Source organism: Dendropsophus ebraccatus, chromosome 5, assembly GCF_027789765.1.
Source record: "Dendropsophus ebraccatus isolate aDenEbr1 chromosome 5, aDenEbr1.pat, whole genome shotgun sequence".
In the NCBI taxonomy this organism is placed as follows: Eukaryota; Metazoa; Chordata; class Amphibia; order Anura; family Hylidae; genus Dendropsophus; species Dendropsophus ebraccatus.
In genome coordinates, this window is record NC_091458.1 from 74396149 (window position 1) to 74418777 (window position 22629).

The window sequence follows — 22629 nt, forward strand, 5'->3', positions numbered from 1 at the left end:
AGAGATTCTTGATATGGGTCCTAAAAAAAATCTCAAAATCCAATAAGAGGCCAGCTGTTGTTTATAGAGAGCGCCCAGCGCTGACATATCCACCTTTGCATTTGCTGGTTTAAGTCCTTTTCCCATCCAAGTTTTAAGAAAAGAAAAAAAAAATCTAACAATTGTGCTGTGTTAGTTTTGTTAAGGTCAATTACAATAACAGTTTTTTCTACTTTTCTGCAGAGTACATATAAGCGTGCCTGATAGTCCTTTTTGTATCATCCTTTCAAAATCCAAGGCGTCAGATGTAACTGCTTTACTTCTGGATGATAGATTGGCCCCTGAGAGAGAAGCTCTTCCTAAATTGGAAGGATCCATGGATCTGCAAGAGACATCTCCACCAGGCAGAATAACCAAGACCTCCTGAGCTATCAGCATTCTTGTAGCTTTCTTCTGCCTGATCTTTTTGAATACTCAAGGAATCAAAGCTTGAATGATCCCCTGCCGGCTGGATCTGGTGGCAAATCTACCTCTACCCCCCTTGCCCCCAACCCCAAAGATCTGTGATTTTCTAAACAAATTTTCTTGTGTTGCGTGACTCTTTTAGATCAGACATGTCAAACTCAGTCCCTCCAGCTGTTTTAAAACTACAATTACCATCATGGCTGTCCAGGCATGTTGGGACTTGTAGTTTTGCAACAGCTGGAGGGCCCGAGTTTGACATGCCTGTTTTAGATTATCGGATGATAAACTGTGCAGACTTTGCTCCTTTCCTTATGGTGATCACGGAGTTTCTGAAGACGACTGATAACTTTGTCTATTTTTTTTTTAGCTTTTCCTCTGGTTAGAATCAAACTTTTTTTTTTTTCTTTAAATATGCCCAATGGCCTAGCCACCAGTAACTGAAGATTTTCTTTCGTACTTCACACTTAAGAGGAAATCGTGTAAGTAGGGAATGAAAAGCCCCTCCCTTACGTGGGCTGGCATCTCTGCAACAATTCTTGTGAACACTCCTGGTGCTAAAGCCATTCCGAAGGGGAGGGGACAGAATTGCAGATGCACCAGAGAAGTGTTTAAGTAAATTTCTATCCTTAGGTATTGTTGAAAGTCTACATGAATTGGCACATGCAAGATAGGAGGCCATAGAGTCCATAAAACAATATTTGGACAGAAGATTCACAGTGGACATTGTTTCCATTTAGATTTTTTGGTATTTTAAATGTTTAAGAGTTTTCGTTTTTTTTATGGCTCTGAAAGATCCCTCTGGTTTCCCTACTAGGAAAAAGGTGGAATCGAAACCTAATCCTACTTCTTCCTGGGGAACAGGGACCAATTGCTCTTTCTCCATGAGGGTGCATGCACACAAACTGAATACGCGTGGAAAAGCCACTGCAGATTCCATCACTGGCCCTTGCTCTCGGCCGCGTGCATCTCTGCCTGTGCCACAGACGAATTCCGCGGTCCGTCATAGAATTGATATGTCAATTATTTTGGCGGAATCGGCCCGGCCATAAAATGGTGTTTATTGCACGGACAGAAATGTGCGCCGCCGTGAGCAGGTACGAGCGACGGAATCCATGGAGGGTCATAAGCACGGGTTCCGTAGTGTGCATGCACCCTTAGGAAAAAAAAAATCCTCTGAATCAAAAGTTTCTTAACCTCTTATTCCCATGTATCTCCTTCTTATTACACAGCCAGCGGGGGACTGGGAGGAAAAATCCATGTGTTTGCCATTTCGAAAAGACCAACATAAATGTTTTCCCATTCTTGGGCAAAGTAATACAGCCTGCCCCCTACTCGCTGCCTGGCATCACTGGTAGACTTCTTGGAGGGGTCTGACATTTTGGAAAGCATGAAGCCTCGGGACTTGTTTAATCCCCTCTCCCTGGATGACTTGTCAGATCAACTCTTTTGTGACCCTTTAATTTGGGAACAGACGGGCCAAAACTTTGTTTTAAAAAGGGAGGGAACCCCTTTTTTTATCTCCTGGTTTCTCCAATAGATTATCAAATACAGCACCAAACAAGACGTTTTCCTCACAAGGTATTGAGTTTAGCATTTAACCCAGCTTCCCTCGACCAGTTCTTAAATCAGATGGCTCTATGGGCTGAATTTCAGAGAGACGCAGATCTGGCAGAAAACCGAGGGCATCAGCTGTAGCATTTGGGGAAGGACTAGGCAAAGGCTGCTGATTTCTGGAGAAGAGGCAGGGAGGACTAGGTGAGCTTTCTGAGACTGCTGTAGATGTGGCCTTCAGGGAACTTTTAATCTATTTTCTGATCACGTGTTTAACTAAGGATAAAATGGTGGACAAAGAGGGTACCTGAAAGGGTAACATAGAAAAAAACCCTTCAAGGGAGGAACCTAGCTACATAAACAGTTCACCCCAGATCTAAGACCTCACCTCAGCTGCGATTCTTTCTGAAATTTAAGTAGGACACTCATAGCCTTGAGCTAACTTCCCTTTGGATACTTTTACATGAACCGACTACGGGCCGGTCATTTTAGTAAATTAGCACCGATCTGCTAGATCAGCGCTCGTTTACTGGACATATTTGACGGCCTGATAATCGGGCAGTAAGAGCTGCATGGACATTGCTAGCGATGTCCATGCAGCCCTTGCCCAAACGCCCAATGCACGGTTTAAAAGAGAAACTCCCAAACTGCATTGCAGCCAGGTTTAGGAAGAAGGAGCGCCCCAGCATACAAAAAGAGCAGCACTCTAAGCTTCCCACATGGACAGAAAAATCACTTATGTGGAGAAGAGGGTCTAACCTTTTTTTTTTTTTTTTTTTTTTTTTTGGGGGGGGGGTCCCTCTCTCTACGTGGTTCTGTCATGTTGATAGGGAATTCTTTTTTATATAATTTAAGATGAAAGAAGTAGCTAATTAAAGAGGTTGTCCTACGAAAATATATATATTTTTTTTTTAATCAACTGGTGTCAGAAAGCTATACAGATTTGTAATTTACGTAAGCTCTTATATGTCCTGCCGGAAGTGTTGCTTTATTTACATTTAGACACACTGCTCTCTGCTGACATTTTTGACCGAGACAGGAACTCTCTAGAGTAGGAGAGGTTTTCTATGGGAATCACCATAGAAAACACTCTCCTGCTAAGGACAGTTTCTGTCTCTGCCAGATACCAAACATAAGAAAAATATGCAAGCCCCAACATATAGACGTATGCCAGGTCATCACAATAGTAAATTACTTTAGAAGTCACAACATCTGCCGGCAGCAAAGTTCCCTATTGTGAGGTCCTATCATTGAAACAAACTTTTAAAGTCCCAGCTTCTTTGACTCATGTCTCAGTTTTAGAGAAGACATCTAAATTTCAAGTAAATTTGGTCTGTCGCTGGTATCATACCTCACTGTGCTGTAAGCCTCCTACACTCTGAATACAGCACAGTCAGGTGTGGTGGTGCAAGGGACGAGGAAATAATAGGCGCTTTAACAGTTTTTAATGAATATAAAAACAAACATAGGCAACAACGGTATGTATTGAATGCTTTCACTGATATCTATCTAGTGGTGCACCTAGCTTGGTAAGCAGTAAGAAGTTTTGTAATTTACTTCAATTTAAAAATCTCAAGTCTTACCATACTTATAAGCTATTCTATATCCTGCAGGAAGTGTTGTTTTCTTTAAAGCGACTCTCTACCAACAATCTGACCCCCCAAACCACTTGTACCTTCGGATAGCTACTTTTAATCCAAGACCTGTCCTGGGGTCCGTTCGGCAGGGAATGCAGTTATTGTCATAAAAACAACTTTTAATCCGGCAACTTTTAATCCGGACAGCTATCTAAAAGTACAAGCGGTTTGGGGGGTCAGATGGTGGGTACAGATGGTGAGATGGTCAGATGGTGGGTACAGAGTCGCTTTAACAGAATCCATGTCAGGAACTGCCCAGAGCAGTAACAAATTCCCATAGAAACTCTCTCCTGCCCAGGACAGAGATGTCAGCAGAGAGCACCGTGTCTAAATGTAAATAAAACAAGTAGCTTATAAGTATGGGAAGACTTGAGATTTTTTTTTTTTTTTTTTTTTTGCTGGACAACACCTTAAAAAGGGAGCAATTTGGTAAGCATATTTTATTTCCTATGCCTTCACATGGATGGGGTACATGTACACCAATACTTTGTGACAACGGTTTAGCTACTTTTATAGAGATACATACTGTATATACATTTTTGTGCATCATAAGTTATACAATAAGGTTTGCAAGTTTTAAGCTGTTTTCACTTAACAATCCACCAGTCATGAAGTAGTTAAATACATAAAATGCTAATAGAATTTTATTTACAAACAGACCTGATGGCTGCAAAACTCACAGAGCAGTGGATCATCAATGACATACGATGAGAGGTTTGATAGAATAAACAAAACATGGCAGAGCATTGTATTGATTATATGCAGCAGGACAAAATATGGTGACTCAGTAAAGGGTGATCTGTTACATATGCTGTCAATAGTGACAGTCAGCTGTAACTTGCTATCCATCATCTGCAAAACGCTAGTCAGCTTTTCCTGGTCATGGTCTACTACAAAGATTTTACTTGGGATTGTAAAGATCTTTAAGGAATAAGGTTCTTAATAGTAAAACCAATGCATAGCACCAATATAGTTTATAGTGTACACAGTAAAGTATGAAGCAAAGTATGTAGCAAGTCATGATTTTAGGCTGTTCATACCAAATGAGCTAGTTAAAGGAAATGATGATTGATCTGAAACATATATCTAATTTATTACAAAAAAATATATTATATATATGTATATATATATATAATTTATTTTTATTACACTCCTGGTGGAAACAGCGGATTCCTCACATAGACGCACAGTCCTCTACCGGGTTCGCCTTTACCCAGTACTTCATCCAGAAAAAAAAAGAAAAAAATCGCTATAGAGAGAGAGAGAGAGAGAGAGAGAGAGAGAGAGAGAGAGAGAGAGGCTGGAAGCAGAGCAGCGCTAAAGGGATGGTGGTTTGAGATAGATATCTATATCTCTATATCTAGCAAAAGTATTCAACAGCACTCCGAAGTAGTGAAAAAAAAATGTGTGATTTATTCCATCTTCAAAATATGCAGCACAGCAAACAATAGCAAACAACGTTTCTGAAGTCTCACTCGGCTATTGTTTGCTGTGCTGCATATTTTGAAGATGGAATAAATCACACATTTTTTTTCACTACTTCGGAGTGCTGTTGGAATACTTTTGCTATTTCCTTAATCCGTGGTCTGGATTCTTCAGGCGGCACCCACCAAACCAAGCTCCAAGTAGTGCTGCTGACATTCACGTTGTATATATCTGTATCTATATATCTCAAACCACCATCCCTTTAGCGCTGCTCTGCTTCCAGCCACTCCTCACAAGATGCTGGGAAAAGCTGCATCTTCCAGTTTCCCAGGATTGGATCCAGCTTTTCCCAAGCACCCGGGGTGGAATGGTAGGAGAGCAGAGCAGCACTGAAAGGCCGGCAACATGTTGAGTGGAGCTCTGATAGAACGAATCGCTTCTCTTCATTTAGATGAGCGATTTGCTCATCTCTGTTCAAGAGTATTGGAAAATGTAGTCATTCCCCTATACAAAGGCAAATATATGTACCTGTAAGACCATACACCAAGCTACAGTAAACTGTAAGACCTTGTTAACTGGAGAGATAAAATGAATATTAGCATTCTGGAGCCACACTACATGCAGTAGAAGACTCAAATCATTATCATATATAATCTCACGTGTTACACAAGCAGAGTAAATGTATGTGCATATAAAGATTTCTGCTTCCCAATTCTCTTTCACAAATTTACTGAAGCAGAAAACGTGAACTGCAGCCCATTTTCTCATTAATTCTTAGCTGGCATTCACAACACAAAAAATATGATGGATTTTTAATTTATGGGCAAACTGGGAATTAGACAATTAAGAGAAAAGAATGACAAAAAACGTATACAAATATGAGATGTGAGTGGAAAAACCAATGAGCTGCCTAAAATGTAAGCAGCCAGATAGGTTTCAAGTGGCTACAGATTACTATGCAGTCAGGCCTGAATGAACACAGGAAAGCTTGTAATTTGTTAATAAGATTGAAATAGCTATGGGAAGATATCAATAGCGCATGCATCTAGTGAAGAGTTAAGTATTAATTTAACTGCAATTCCCTGGTCTTGTTACTGCATCTGAACACAGTCACTGACTGACTGCGGCATATTTTATTAAAACTGATCAATGGGATCAATGTAAAATAAATTGACATATCAGATTAATTAATGCTGGAGATCTAATTACAGTTCACGCTTGCAGCTCCTAGTGTAGGTTCCTATGGCTGGGTGTAAAGAGAAAATCATGATGTCCGTGAGAATACAACTGAATATATTTAGGAAGACTTAAACAATGGACCATCATAATTATAGACTTGTCTGGATTAGAAGCTGCATGTAGTCGTGAGCTGAACAAATTGTGACATACAGCATAGGTTCAAAGCAAATTTCCCATTTATCACATTTTATATCGCCATCTACCTTTAAATGCAGCCTTAAAGGCACACTTTAAACATCAAAATTGAATAGCCTTATTTTGCTTTAAATGCTGTCACCTCTGGTGTAGCATCAATAAAGTTGATGTGTGAGTAATGTTTTTCCTGTAATATTGCATTAAATCTGCCCCAGCAAGCCTCTATGAGCAGCACATTCATACTGGTCAGAAAAGTAATGATTTTTTTTATTCTGTACATACAGCACTGGATACAGGACTATTGTATATATACATCATCCAGGATGTTATTTATAAATACAATGTCCAGGGGACGTCATAGAGCTATAATGTAGGGTGGAATTTAATAAAAGCAGAATTCTGAAATGGTGGCAACTCTGCTTTCCAGGCTAAATGTAGAAATAATTTTATTTCAAGAATTCTCTGAATTTCTATTCTCAATCCTATATACACGCTTGATAACAGATCATTTTTGAGGTTTGAAAGCTGACAGGCAAGTGCAATACACCAATAATAGGAATAGAAAGAATCCAGTTGAGGTAGAGCGCCTTTCCGTCACATGCCATGTGCGTTACCAAGGATATCTGAACTTACAGATTATGAGTCAGCGTATGTGTGTACACATACACACACACGTACTTTCATCCCCTAATTCCGAAGTGACATCACCACAATGGTAGTCCCCACTGTATTGTATTTCCTTGCGTCTATGTCAGCATGAGGACCAGCTTATTTGTACCTGACTGACTGAGCAGGCAGTTCCATGTTCCGACACCCACATAAAGTAGTGGAGTGTTGTGGGAACAGCTGAGGCGGATTTGGAAATATATCATCAAGGATGAGAAAAAAAACTGATATTTTCTTGCAAAAACAGCACCGCCCCTGTTGTGTGTGGTACTACAATCCAACTCCATTCATTTCAATGAAACTGAGCTGCAAAACAACACACAAACTAAGAAGAGTGTTGCTGCGTCTGAAAGAAAGTGGTGATGCTTTTGTAAACCTAGATAACCCCTTTAAAAGGTGGTATGTGTCTTTGTGCTTTCTTTAATAATAAATAAAAAAAAATACACATTTTTGCATCTTTTGGAGTAGCGGACATACACCTCATCAGCAGGGACTGGCACTGTGGTAGCTCAGTATTAAAAGTGAATGTACCATCAGTTTGTGGAAACTAATTATATTAGAAACTTGACAATGAACTAGAAAAGATGAAGAAATGTAAACTTAAAGTGTCACTGTCGTTAAATTTTTTTTTGCAGAAATCAATAGACAAGGCGACTTTAGGAAACTTTGTATTTGGGGTTTATTAGCCAAATATGCCATTATCTGCATGTAAAAAGCCTTTTCCCAGGTCCCCCCCCCCTCCTCTCCTTTCTGTCATCCACTCCTCAGAATCAGGAAACCTCGACTGTTTTTTCATCAGTCGGATCTGTCTGGTCTATGAAGAGGGGAGGGGGAAGGAGCGAGATTAGCGGGCAGCTGAGAGCCAAGAACAAAGGATTGCTCAGCGGGGGAGCTATTCAGAGCCCTATTTAAAGGTCAGAGAGGTCTTTTGGTGTCTGCTTTTACTTTCTCTCTCCATAGGAAAACCATGAAGACAGGGGGGAGAGCTTCAAACTGCTTTTTCATGATAATAATTCATTTTTCAGCTAATAAAACCAATTACAAAGTTTCTTAAAATTGCCTGTACTATTGATTTCTGCAATAAAAATGTTAACAACAGTGGCACTTTAAAGAGTCACTGTCGTATTTTTTTTTTTTGCAGAAATCAATAGTCTAGGCGATTTTAAGAAACTTTGTAATTGGGTTTATTAGCCAAATCTGCCATTATCTGCATGTAAAAAGCCTTTTCCCAGGTCCCCCCCATCTTCCTCTTTTTCATCCACTCTGAAAAATCTGAAAATTGTGACTTGTTGCAGGAGACGTACCCTGTCTGCTCTAGGGAGAGGGGAGGGGGGAGGAGGAAGGAGGGAGTTAGCCGGCAGCAGAAAGCAGATAACAGAGGATTACAGGCACGGAGCTGGGTGACAGCTGTAATCCGAGCTCAGACAGGTCACTGGTGATGGTCACATGAGATATCCCGTGAGGGATTTGTAGATTAACTCTTTGTTGTCCTGTTTTGGTCTTTTCTTTAGCTCTCTCCATAGGAGAACAATGAAGACAGTGGGGAGAGCTTCAAACTGCTTTTTCATGATAAAAATGCATTTTTCGGATAATAAACCCAATTACAAAGTTTCTTAAAATCGCCTGGACTATTGATTTCTGCAAAAAAAAAAATTCACGACAGTGACACTTTAAAGCTAATGTAATATCGGGTACATTCACTTGAATATGACCCACGGGTAGAATGGCACCAACGCGGGGAAGCCAGTGCCATGGGGTCCGTTTTTTTAACCGTGGCCCGGTTCCTGTGTACGGTGCCATTCTATCCACAGTTACCGGGCCGGGGCTGAAGCACTAGAGGCAGGCTGGTCTGCCCCTCTATGACAGGGCTTCATTAGAATCAATGGAGGCGAGTCATATAGTATTCAGATAGAATGGCCCTGTACACGGGAACCGGGCCGGTTCAAAAAATGAACCGCAGCACCGACTTCCCTGCGCCGGCACCATTCTATCCGTGGGTCATATTAACATGACCCACGGATTAGCTTCGCTGGTACATTTCTTCATCTTTTCTAGTTCATTGTCAAGTTTCTAATATAATAAGCTTCCACAATATATATAGCCAAATCACAATTCTGTGTGACAGCATGATGTTACAAGCAACTCGAGGAAAGATATTTTGGTTGTGTGACTTAGATTTGCATCATCTGTTTAATACATCAAAGAATGAGTGGCTCTTCAGATTGAAAAGTTCCGAGTTCTCCTCGGTGGGCAGGGGTCACCGTTTGGCTAGACTTTCAGACAACCTTTTTAGCAGAAAAACACAAACAACATGATTAGACCTGTGTACCTGGATTCCTGTTAATACAGATTCCGCATTGAGAATACCACTTTGCTTTAATAGTACATCCATTAGGGTTACTTTAGATAAAACCACTACAATGAAGAGCAGACTAGAGACTCATATAGGCCAGCTTAATATTTCGATTTCATGAAGGTTTCCACTCTTGTATCTTAAGAACATAGGCAGAAAACATTTTTTCCTCAGTTTCATTTATAAATACGTTGGTGGTATGGCTGCAGAATGATGAATGATGTCACATCTAACTATAAGACACCTGAAAAAAAAAAAAGCGTCATTAGTAAAGACTTACTTTACAGAGAGAGCTGAGGTTAAATCCAAATGTCCGTGCATTTCGGGATCCAGCATTCATGTAGTTTCCTATGAGTAACACTATCTCCAGCAGTTTAGCAAAGCTCCTGCTTTTCTTTATCTCCTCACATGCTTCACTGACAGCCATAATATCTGGTTTGATGTTGTTTACTTGCTCTTCAAATTGAAGGCGAAATAGAATTGCGTTGAGACGTGGAATGAGCTTCTTCACGCTGCTCATCTGATTAAAGAAAGGAATATATTTTATGAAATAGCTATATAATAATTTGCTACTTTAAACCATTCTAGAGGAACCAGAAAAATAAAAAGCCTTTAGTGTGAGCTGTTATGAAGGACAACTTTGCACAGATCTCATCTACAATGTCTATTCTCTATCACTGCAATTTATCTGACACAGAATTAAAAGTGTTCAAACAGAACCTCAGACACAGAAGAAAACTTAACCATCCAGACTTTTGTGGATGATGAAAAAAACACTGCCTTGATGCAGATTATATATTGTGCCAACGGCAAAATGTTTAAGACTTTATCGAGGGAAAACATTTCTGAAAAATCCCTGCCTTGTCATCGTCCTCCTCCTCCTCTTCCCTAACAAGAAACAGGACGTCTTAATGACACACATTTCAAGACATATTGATACATCACAGGGAAATGATAAATGAATGGTGGCAGCAAGCAACAGTTCATTACTTTGACTTCTTATGAAATAACAAGGATAATAATGAATAAGTGCTAAAATATTCCCCATGATTAACAAACAGAAGCAACCCTTATTTAAAAAGTTTTAAGCCAACCATAATGTAAGACATCAGGAATCTAATATGAGCACATACACACTATACTGTATGCCAATGTAGCAGCATACAGTCTCCATCCTATAATTTAGGGATTGGAAACCTTTGGCACTCCAAACTACAACTCCCACCATGTCTGGACAGACAAAGATTTGGGAGGCGACTATAATAAGAATAAAATGTATATATTATATTATATATTATATATATATATATATATATATATATATATATATATATATATATATATATATCCTTAAAAAACATTAAACATTAAAGCCCAGAATATATATTGTAAGAAAGGGTTAAAGGATACCTCCTCTCACTTTGTGTCCATGGCAGGATCCTTCGCAAAGGCGGTCCTCTACTGACACAAGCTGTGCGATCCTGAGGATCCTGCCGAGTGTGAGGTGTCCTTTAACGAATCACAAACCTAAAAATAATTTTTTTCTAGGCAAAAGAGAATGTTGGCCCATCCACAGGATAGATCTGTAAACACTGATTAGTAGGGATACAACACCTGGCACCCTTTCCCATCAGCCATGCAGTGCCCACACTACACAGTGAATAGGGCTGGAACCAATCGGCTCCATTCACTGAGTAGCAGTGGAGACACATAACGGCAGCTTAGAATCGGTCAAGTGTACAGCAGCCTAGCTGCAGTAACCAGGTCTTTCCAATACACAATGAATAAAGCCCAGATGCTTCTTGCCCCCATACAACTATTGCGTACCCGGAGGATAGGTGAAAAGTATATGAATGCTAGCGGCCCGACTGTTTGGACCATCACCAATTGTTAAAATCTAGAGATAAGGTTCTCCTCAATGCGTGACTGCAGTAAGCAGGTATTTGAATAGGACAGTTTCGTCTAGCACCATTATGCCTTAGGTTACTATTACACAGGCCGACTAAAGCCCAATCAATTTAGTAAACAAGTTCCGATCAGCTAGATCTGCGGTCGTTTACTGGATCTATGAGCCTGATAATTGGTGCCGAAACACCTGATACCTTACCTCTCCCCACTCCGGGTCTTCTCTGTTGTTCTCCGCAGCTTCCCAGACTCAGCAGCAGCAGCTTGTGAGCGGCCTTCAGCCGCCGGGTCTAGGAAGCTGTGGAGCACAGGAGAAGATTGGGAGAGGGAAAAGGTGAAATTTTTAGGTGTTTGGGCAATCGTCGGCAGTGCATCGCTATTGCATGTTCAATTTAGGTCCATATCTAAACCAACCATCAGCCGTTAATTGTTTCATCGGCTGATATTTGTCTCTATTACACGGAGCCACAATCATCCCGATTCAGCTGATCATTGCTCCATGTAATAGGCCCCTTACTGTGCTGTATGCCTGTCCCTTTGTATATTTAGTGCCATGCTCTGTGCATATATCTATCCAGCGGTGCTACCAGCTCAGTAGAGTATTAGGGGGTAAAAGATCTGCTTTAAAGGGATTTTAAGGCACTCAAAGAGTGCAGAGAGCTGCAATCTATATGAAATGTGTGCAGTAAAAGTAGATTAGTATTATACAGTAAGTGACCCTTGGCCTGTAGTGCAGGTATGTGGAGCAGCATCACTCCAGTTACTGGAGCAAACAACAATCACTGCCTTCTACAATTTAATATTCACTAAACCACTCAGGCATTTTGCAGATTCACAGAGGACAAAGCTTCACACCCCGGCTGTGTAAAGATCTTCAGAGGCAAAAAAAAAAAAAAAAAAAAAGAATGATTCTCTTCAGCACTCATTTATTGAAACTTACTTTTGTACATTTTCCCAGTCATAATGACATAATTTTAGAAATACAACTGTACATAAATTCTACCCACTGTGACCTTTTAGCTGAAAACCATTTATGGGAATTAGCACAGATAATACTGTATATCTCAACACCTTTTATCTCATAGCTATAAAAGGCTGTCTAGCTCTAGAGTGGATTTACATCTCCTTCATCCTCTGCTAAACCTATTCAGCTTGATAGAGTCACAAATGCAATTTTGTCATCCAACAATTCATTTTAAATGGAAAACTGTATAAAACAGATTGGAGATACATTTAAAAAAGAAAAAAAAAACTCACCACAACACCAAACTGTTCTGGTTCCGATAGGCTGCAATAATCCCCCTTCAGTTTGGCCAGTGCAGTTAACTGAGTTTGTTCAGGCATATTCTTTATTAAATTCTGCAGGAAAAAAAACATGAATTGTTAGGTCCCAATAATATTCCACCCTGTCGTAAAAAAACGTCAAAAGTCTTACACGCTTAACGTCTGAATAATTGCCATAATATGTGCCATGTGACCAAAACAAACTGCAACTCACAGACCGCAGGGAGAAATGCGTGGGGCTAAGGCAACAACATGTAGTGGTCTGCAATTCATAAACTACTACATTACAGACAGTAACCCATCCCCTTTTTGCAGGTTCACACTACGACATGTCCTATTTTTTACGGCACAGATCATTGCCTATGCACAGATCCACAAAAACCTATTTGGATTTAAATTTGGCTGCAAACATTGATACATTTTGCGGAGGTGTAAATGAGGCCTAAGTGATTCTCTCCCAACGTATTCAAGAGATCTGTACTAATTGAATTGAATTCTTTTTAAAGTGATCATTCTAAGCTAAGTTTGGGACTCAAACAATAATAAGTGTAAGCTATGTGAATTCTAGGTAGATGGCATATATTGGAACTTTACATCAAAACTAAATCCCATTGCTCCCTGTTATGGCTTTATAAAACTTTTCCATTTACTATGGAATAATGGGTTTTGTGGTCAGATCTGTGTGCTTACATAAATGGTAAGGAACGGAAGGCATTCCACATTTTGTTAACTTCTATACATTAAGCTTTTTCCATACAGCCCATACTGCTTCATTAGTTCATCTGCATGGACTAGAACAGTACATCCCATATTTTTATTTTAGGAAAATTATATATACAAATACAATATATTCACACTTTTGCCAAGTCATGGTCAGCAACCTTTCAAAAAGTAAAGTTTAATAAATTACCAACTGTTCCAAGTGTAAATAGTACATGTTTACAAATTTTAGCTTTACCTGGACCATGGAGTCTGTCAGCTGTGTTTCATCTATTTCCAATATTATTTTTTTTATGTCTTCATAAGGCAAGCGGTATGAACCCAGAAAGATTGCTAAAAAAGAAAATTAAAACACAGGTGGTAAGTTTAGTTCTTTTTTAATTGAGCCTGTCATCACTTTCCTACTGTCTGAATGACAAGTCATTGTGGTGGAGCTTGATTGACAGATATCTCTATGTACCCATCTTTCATTCAGGGCTAGAGAAGTGGTGGAGGACCACCCAATGAGTCGGGCTTCGTCAGTATAAAAGGTTGGCTATAATTTATACGCCAGACATTAGGGATGACAATACAGAATTTAGATTTCTACAGTTTCCACTGTAATTAATAATATTAATCATTCTTCCAACACACTTATTGGTAGGTACAGAAAGTAAACGATTTATACATAAATGTTAATAGCAGAAAATCAAATTTTGGGTTCTACTACAATATTTATAAGTGACATTAAAGTGGCACACACTTAACTATGACTTCATATACATACTTACATAGATTTTGGGCAATTTTTGGCTCCAAAACTTTAAGCTCCTTTATCCGTTTCTTGGTGAACACAGGGTCATCAACTTCATCATCTTTTTTCACTACATACACATTAAGAAAAGAAAATACTTAATGGTCAATTATTCTGTATATTTACAAAGCAAAGAAGAGACATTTAAAAAAAAAAAATCCTAGAGTAAAGGGTAGTTAATTGTGGAAGAGACATGTTATGTATAGTAACACACAAGACAAAACTTTAAAACTATTAAATTGAAATAAAACAAAAATAAGACAACGCCTTTTGCCACTGAACTCACAGCAGCATTGGTGTTGCTGTCAAATTTCTAGCCCAGAAGTGCTATAATACATCCTGTATATTGTGTACTTGATGCTGCTGCCAATCATAAGTATCCAGTGCAGTACATACAGTTTCTGAACACAGTTTGTGAGCAAGGGCGCATGTGTCCGAAACATGTCAGCAGAGCCTAGAAGTGTGTAGCACGATGATGTATTATGTCCTGACTTTTAACCCGTTAAGGACCGGAGCAAATTTTATGAATATGACCTGTGTCACTTTATTCATTAATAACTTCGGCATGCTTGTACCTATCCGGCTGATTCGGAGATTGTTTTCTTGTGACTAATTGTACTTCCCATTTCTTGTAAATTGGAGTCGATACTTATAACAAATCTTTATGAAAAAAACCAAAATAACGTGAAAAATTGTGAAAAGATGCATTTTTTCAACTTTAAAACTTTTCTGCTTATACAGAAAATGGTTATACCACATGAATTATATATCAAATAGCATAAGCAACATGTCTACTTTATGTTGGCGGCATTTATTAAACTATATTTCATTTTTTTAGACAATAGAAAGCGTAAAACAAATCTTCAGTAAAATTTCAAAATCAGATATTTTTAGGGACCTGTTCAGGTTTAAAGTGTATTTGAGGGGACTGTATGTTAGAAAGCCCCACAAAGCACCCCATTTCAGAAACTGCACCCCCACACTCTGCAAAAGCACATCCAGAAAGTGTTTTAACCCTTTAGGGGAGTCACAGAAATAAGTGTGTAAGAAATTTGAAAATTTTTATTTTCTGTGCAGAGATTTTATTGTAATCCAATATTTTTCATAATTATAAATCTATTACCAGAGAAATGCACCCCAATATTTATTGCCCCATTCCTGCAGTTTATAGAAATAACCCATATGTGGCCTTATTGCGCTATTTGACACAACCACAAGCCTCAGATATAAAGGAGCACCTAGTGAATTTCAATGGCTCCGTTATATTTGGTCATTTCTGACTGTACCACTTCATGTTGGCAGAGGCTCTGGGGTGCCAAAACCTAAAAAACACCCCTAAAGGGCACATTTAGAAAACTACACCCCTCAAGGAATGTAACAAGGTGTGCAGTGAGCATCTGGACCCCACAGGTGCTTCGCAGATTTTCCGAACAATGTGGCGTGAAAAAAGACAAAAGTATTTTTTACACTAAAACATTGTTCTAGCCTTCAATTTTTTTATTTTCACAAAGGGATAAAAGAAAAAAAAAACACAAAACATGTAGCGCAGTTTCTCCCGTGCACGGAAAAACCCCACATGTGGACATAAAATGCCAAGCGGGCGCAGCACGAGCGTCCAAAGGGAAGGAGCGCCAATTGGCTTCTGGAAGCTGGATTTCACTGGAATGGATTTCAAGGGCCATGTCGCATTTACAGAGCCCTCGTGCTCCCAAAACACTGGAAACCCCCCACAAATGACCCCATTCTGGAAACTACACCCCTTAAGGAATCTAACAAGGGGTGCAGTGAGCATATGGACCCCACTGGTGACGGGCACAAATGTGGAAAAATGTGACGTGAAAGTGAAATTTTTCATTTTTTCACTTTCACAGCACAAATGTGCCCGTCATCAAGGGGTCCATATCCTCATTGCACCCCTTGTTAGATTCCTTGAGGGGTGTAGTTTCCAGAATGGGGTCACTTGTGGGGGGTTTCCAGTGTTTTGACAGCACGACGACTCTGTAAATGCGACATGGCGTTAATCATCCATTCTAGCCAAATCCAACCTCCAAAATCCAAATGGCGCTCCTTCCCTTCGGAGGCTTGCCCTGCACCCACATGGCGCTTTATGTCCACATGTGGTGTATTTACGGACTCGGGGGAATTGCTCTACACATTGTGTTTTTTTTCTCTTTTAACCCCTTGTGAAAATGATAAATTCAATGCTAGACCAACATTATAATGTAAAAAATGTAATATTTCATTTTCACGCCACATTGTTTCACATTTGTGCCCGTCACCAGTGGGGTCCATATGCTCACTACACCCCTTGTTACATTCCTTGAGGGGTGTAGTTTCCATAATGGGGTCTCAATGGGGTTTCAACTGTCTTAGCAACACAGGGGCCTTTTAAATGCAACATGGCCCCTCGAAATCCATTCCAGCCAAATCCAGCCTCAAAAAAACAAATGGTGCTCCTTCCCTTTGGAGGCTTACCCTACACCCGCATGGCGCTTTATGTCCACATGTGGGGTATTTCCGTACTCAGGGGAAATTGCTCTACACATTTCGTGTTTTTTTTTTATCTTTTAGCCCCTTGTAAAAAATGAAAAAATCAAGACAAGATCAATGATTTATAGTAAAAAAAAATTAAAAAATTACACTAAATGTTGGTCTAGCCTTGATTTTTTTTCCATTTCCACAAGGGGTTAAAAAAAGAAAAATGCAAAACGTGTAGGGTAATTTCCCCCTGAGTATGAAAATACCCCACGTGGACATAATGTGCCATATGGGCACAGGGCAGGCCACCAAAGGGACAGAGCGCCATTTAGAGGCTGGAATGGAGGATGGAGGCCATGTCGCAATTACAAAGCTCCAGTGCTGCCAGGACAGTAGAAACCCCAAACAAGTGACCCCATTCTGGAAACTACACCCCATAAGGAATCTAACAAGGGGTGCAGTGAGCATATGGACCCCACTGGTAACAGGCACATATGTACAATATGTGGTGTGAAAATAAAAAATACAATTTTTTTTCATTTTCACGTCCCAAATGTGGCCGTCACCAGGGGGCCATATCCCCACTGCACCCCTTGTTAGATTCCTTATGGGGTGTAGTTTCCACATGTGGGGGATTATACTGTCCTGGCCACACAGAGGCTTTCTAATTGCATCATGGCAAGCCTCTAATGGGAATGGCGGCCATACCTATTTAGCTGGGGAAAAGGGACAATTTTAATTTATTTGGGGGTATTAGGCCAATTATTAGTTTATAAGGTTAAAAAGGACAGGTGTCCATCAAATTCAACCTGTGTTAATCCAGAGGAAGGCAAAAAACCCTTGTGAGGCAGACGACAGTAGCCTCATTACAGGGAAAAAATTCCTTCCCGACTCCATAATGGCGATCAGAATAATCCCTGCATCAACGTGATCCCTGAAATAGGAATAAGGGACAGAATTTAGATAATGTAGAACTCCAACGACGTGTGGTACGCCTTGAAGCAATCCAGTATGCTGAGGCAGGGGTGATCAGGACAGGCGTCACACTGGAAAATGGTGTCCTTCCTGATCCCCCCTGTTACCCCACACTGCACTTCTTCTGGGGTCTCCTGTTTTCCAGTGTGGGGGACATCACCTGGAAAATGTTGCCCTGGTGCGATACGGGGTCCTTCATATTTAGAAGCGCTGGGTTCGCTCCATGGCTGCTAAATATTAGGGCTTTATTACTGTTTCTGATATGTTCGGATCGTGCTGCAAGCTACTGTAGCTCGGGCAGCAAGGGACCGGAAAAGGGGGTGCTGGTATAAAAGATATCCCCATACAGGTGGTAACCTTTATCCAGCAGTTCCCAAACGATCTTTCCACTAATTCTGAGGATGGGGGGGGGGGTTCATCTGGGGGCTGGATTCGGGAATCCCTTCCTTCATAGACTCTAAGGGTACCTGCACACTGCGGAATGGAGAAGGATAACCCTTTGAGCATTCCACAGCTGGCACCCGCCGGCGGACTGATGCGGGCGCGCGTCTCCGTCAGTGTCAGACTCCATTCTATGCAATGGCGGATTCCGCTCTCCGTCCAATGTGTTCATTCTTTGGATGGACGATGGAATTCGCCCGTGCATAGAATGGAGTCCGCCGGTGGGTGGCAGCTGCGGAATGCACGAAGGGTTATCCTTTGCCATTCCGCAGTGTGCACGTACCCTAAATCTGTAAGTGTACCCTAAGGTAATCTCACAGAGTTTGTAGAATTTCACGCCATACCGTGATCTCATATTGATAAGGTACTGGCGGTAAAGACGTGTCTGGGGGGCAGCTTACGCTACGCTACCCCCAGACACATCAATGGATGATGAGGATGAATGGAGGAAAAAAGGATCCCCCATTCATCCTCACTGGCTGTTTCGGTGTCGGAGGCAATAATAACGTATGTGTTCGACACCGAAAACGCCCTGGGGGCATTTTTATATAGAGATTAGTATATGGGATATGTAGTGGTGTACTGTAAAACTTTATTCGATGTAGTGTAGTGTAAAGTAGTGTTTTTTTATGTTTTTTTATGTTTTTTAAAGTATAAAAAAAAAACCTACGCCAAAAATGGTGTTGCTGATAAATGCCGCACTTATGTGCAGCACTTATCAGCAGACCGTGGCAGTAGGATATAGAAAAAAAACACCCTACGCCAAAAAGGAGGAGTTGCTGATTAGCAGCGCACTTACATGCAATGCAGATCAACACTCAGCGGTGTAAGGGTGAAGAAAATACAAAAAAAAATTTGAAAAAAAAAAAAACATTTACTACATGCTGAACATCCCTATAGCTGCTGATAAGTGTATTACACTTATCAGCCGCTAGAGGGCAGCAGAGCGCCGAAAAAAAAAAAAAGTCGAGGACATCCAAGGGGCCAACAGAAAAGGCCAAAGTCCTGAACAGAAGAAGATGACGTCACGGAACCCGGAGGACACCAGGAACCAGTGAGTATGGCCAAATACCTGCTCTGGACCCCTCAGCTACCTAGCTGAGGGGTCCAGAGCAGGTATTTATTACTTTTGGGGACTTTGATCCCCAAAAGTAATAAATCGGGACGTAGCACCGTGGCCACCATTACTTTTAACAGTATTGGCGGTCGGTGCTGTCTCGGACAGCACCGGCCGCCATTATTTTTCCGGGTCATCGATGGCCCGGAAAGGTGCCGATCGCGGCTATTGGCTGATCTGAACTGATCAGCCAATAGCAGCGATTGTCGGCATGGGGGGGGTGGGTTTAATAACACCCCATGCCGACAGGGAGAGATGGCCTGCAGTGTATTTCAGCATTCGATTTCACACGGCCGATCCGCGGCGCCCTCTTAAATGACCCGTGTGACAGTGATCCATGACGTACCGGTACGTCATGGGTCCCTAAGAGGTTAAAGAATTCCAATAAAGTACTGGTTTTACTGAATTGAGCTGGATCGTTTTTCCTTTCTATTGGGAGTTTCTGAACACAACTTAGGCCATTGCTTGGCTGCAGCATTACATGTGTGACGCACAGGGTGCCATCTCTTCACTTCTGATGGTGATAGAATGAAGTTCAGTCTCAGTAAGTGTCTTTAATTTCTTGCATGCCCAAACGTGAAGGAACTTTTGTTATATGTCAGAAATCCCATTTAAGCCAATAGATCAGACATTTTAAGGGGTTTCCTCTCTGAACTGTGACCCTGCTGTTGCTCACACATTTCCACAAGCCCCCTTGCTTGCAGTGGAGAAGAACTTCCAGTAATTCCTGGAGATTATAGCTGAATATACAGTGATCACTCAATTTACAATGGCCTCAAGATACAATATTTTTAACATTCAATGGTCCTTTCTAGACCATCGTAACTTGAGACAAGACTCAGCATACAAAGCTATGGGCAGTCAGGATCTGCAGCAAATGTGAATAACTAAATGATCCACCAATGAAACTGGCCGTTCTACTGATAAACCCCCAGTATTAGTGAAATGAATGCACTGGTTGGCTGTCTAGTAGTGATTCTCCAGAGTATATTGTGATACTACACTACCGTTCAAAAGTTTGGGGTCACCCAAACAATTTTGTGTTTTCCATGAAAAGTCACACTTCTTCACCACCATATGTTGTGAAATGAATAGAAAATCGAGTCAAGACATTGACAAGGTTGACAAAGAATCCACCTTTAGCAGCAATTACATCATTGCACACCTTTGGCACTCTAGCTATTAATCTGTTGAGGTAAGCTGGAGAAATTGCACCCCACGCTTCTAGAAGCAGCTCCCACAAGTTGGATTGGTTGGATGGGCACTTCTGGCGTACCATACGGTCAAGCTGCTCCCACAACAGCTCAATGGGGTTCAGATCTGGTGACTGCGCTGGCCACTCCATTACCGATAGAATACCAGCTGCCTGCTTCTGCTGTAAATAGTTCTTGCACAATTTGGAGGTGTGTTTAGGGTCATTGTCCTGTTGTAGGATGAAATTGGCTCCAATCAAGCGCTGTCCACTGGGTATGGCATGGCGTTGCAAAATTGAGTGATAGCCTTCCTTATTCAGAATCCCTTTTACCCTGTACAAATCTCCCACCTTACCAGCCCCAAAGCAACCCCAGACCATCACATTACCTCCACCATGCTTAACAGATGGCGTCAGGCATTCTTCCAGCATCTTTTCATTTGTTCTGGATCTCACAAACGTTCTTCTTTGTGATCCAAACACCTCAAACTTGGATTCATCCGTCCACAACACTTTTTTCCAGTCTTCCTCTGTCCAATGTCTGTGTTCTTTTGCCCATCTTAATCTTTTTCTTTTATTGGCCAGTCTCAGATATGGCTTTTTCTTTGCCACTCTGCCCTGAAGCCCCAAATCCCGCAGCCGCCTCTTCACTGTAGATGTTGACACTGGTGTTTTGCGGGTACTATTTAATGAAGATGCCAGTAGGGGACCTGTGAGGCGTCTGTTTCTCAAACTAGAGACTCTAATGTGCTTATCTTCTTGCTTAGTTGTGCAACGTGGCCTCTCACTTCTTTTTCTACTCTGGTTAGAGCCTGTTTGTGCTGTCCTCTGAAGGGAGTAGTACACACCATTGTAGGAAATCTTCAATTTCTTAGCAATTTCTCACATGGAATAGCCTTCATTTCTAAGAACAAGAATAGACTGTCGAGTTTCAGATGAAAGTTCTCTTTTTCTGGACATTTTGAGCATTTAATTGACCCCACAAATGTGATGCTCCAGAAACACAATCTGCTCAAAGGTCGGTCAGTTTTGTAGCTTCTGTAACGAGCTAGACTGTTTTCAGATGTGTGAACATGATTGCACAAGGGTTTTCTAATCATCAATTAGCCTTCTGAGCCAATGAGCAAACACATTGTACCATTAGAACACTGGGGTGATAGTTGCTGGAAATGGGCCTCTTTACACCTATGTAGATATTGCACCAAAAACCAGACATTTGCAGCTACAATAGTCATTTACCACATTAGCAATGTATAGAGTGTATTTGTTTAAAGTTAGGACTAGTTTAACCCCTTAGCGTCCCATGACGCACCTGGTACGTCATGGTGGCGCAGGGGGAGTTCAGAGAGGGGTCCCGCTAGGACCCTGCTCTGAATGGCACCGCTCCCGGCTGTAATCTGCAGCCGGGCAGTGCCTGTTAGCCGGCGCAGGTCCTGTTGCCACGCCGGCTAATTAAGCACTTCAATGCAGCTGTCAAACATGACAGCTGCATTGAAGTGCTTTACACTTCACATCCCTGGTGTCTAGTGGGTCGGATCTCCGTTCTTCTGCCCGTGCCGGCCCTCTGCGTCACAATGACGCTGATCCCGGCTCGGCAATAGATTGCAGTGGCCTGCAGCAGGCCACAGCAATCTATCACCAATCTAATGGATCTTTGCTGTGTATATACACAGCATTGATCTCTATGAGAGATCAATGCTGTGTATATACAAGTCCCCTCCCCTAATAAGAGTCCAAATCACCCCCCTTTTCCAATTTTATAAATATAAATACATAAACAAACATGTTTGTTATCGCCGCATGCGTAATAGCCCAAGCTATTGATTAATCACATTCCTGATCTCGTACGGTAAACAGTGTCAGCGCAAAAAAAATCCGAAGTGCAAAATTGCGCATTTTTGGTTGCATCAAATCCAGAAAAAATGTGATAAAAAGTGATCAAAAAGTCGTATATGCGCAAACAAAGTACCGATAGAAAGAACACATCATGGCGCAAAAAAATAACACCTCACACAGCCCCATAGACCAAAGGATAAAAGCGCTATAAGCATGGGAATGGAGCGATTTTAAGGAACATATGTTAACAATAGTTTGAATTTTTTAATAGCCATCAAATAAAAGAAAAGTTATACATGTTACATATCATTGTAATTGTAACGACTTGAGGAACATGCATGACAAGTCAGTTTTAGCATAGGGCGAACGGCGTCAATGCAAAACTCCCAGAAATCAAAACAAATTCCTTTTTTTTCAATTTGACAGCGCAAATTATTT

General features: G+C 41.0%; 1 protein-coding gene across 5 annotated transcripts in view; it reads right to left on the minus strand.

Moving 5' to 3' along the window:
- DIAPH3 (diaphanous related formin 3) overlaps window positions 1–22629 on the minus strand; it is a 582937-nt gene that overhangs the window by 271519 nt on the left and 288789 nt on the right. For all 5 annotated transcript variants that reach the window (XM_069970593.1, XM_069970591.1, XM_069970592.1 and 2 more), the window contains 4 exons: window positions 14130–14222; window positions 13598–13692; window positions 12613–12714; window positions 9731–9970 (listed from right to left, as the gene is read on the minus strand). In XM_069970593.1, coding sequence (XP_069826694.1) covers window positions 9731–9970; window positions 12613–12714; window positions 13598–13692; window positions 14130–14222 — 530 coding nt within the window. The remainder of the gene's footprint in view (window positions 1–9730; window positions 9971–12612; window positions 12715–13597; window positions 13693–14129; window positions 14223–22629) is intronic.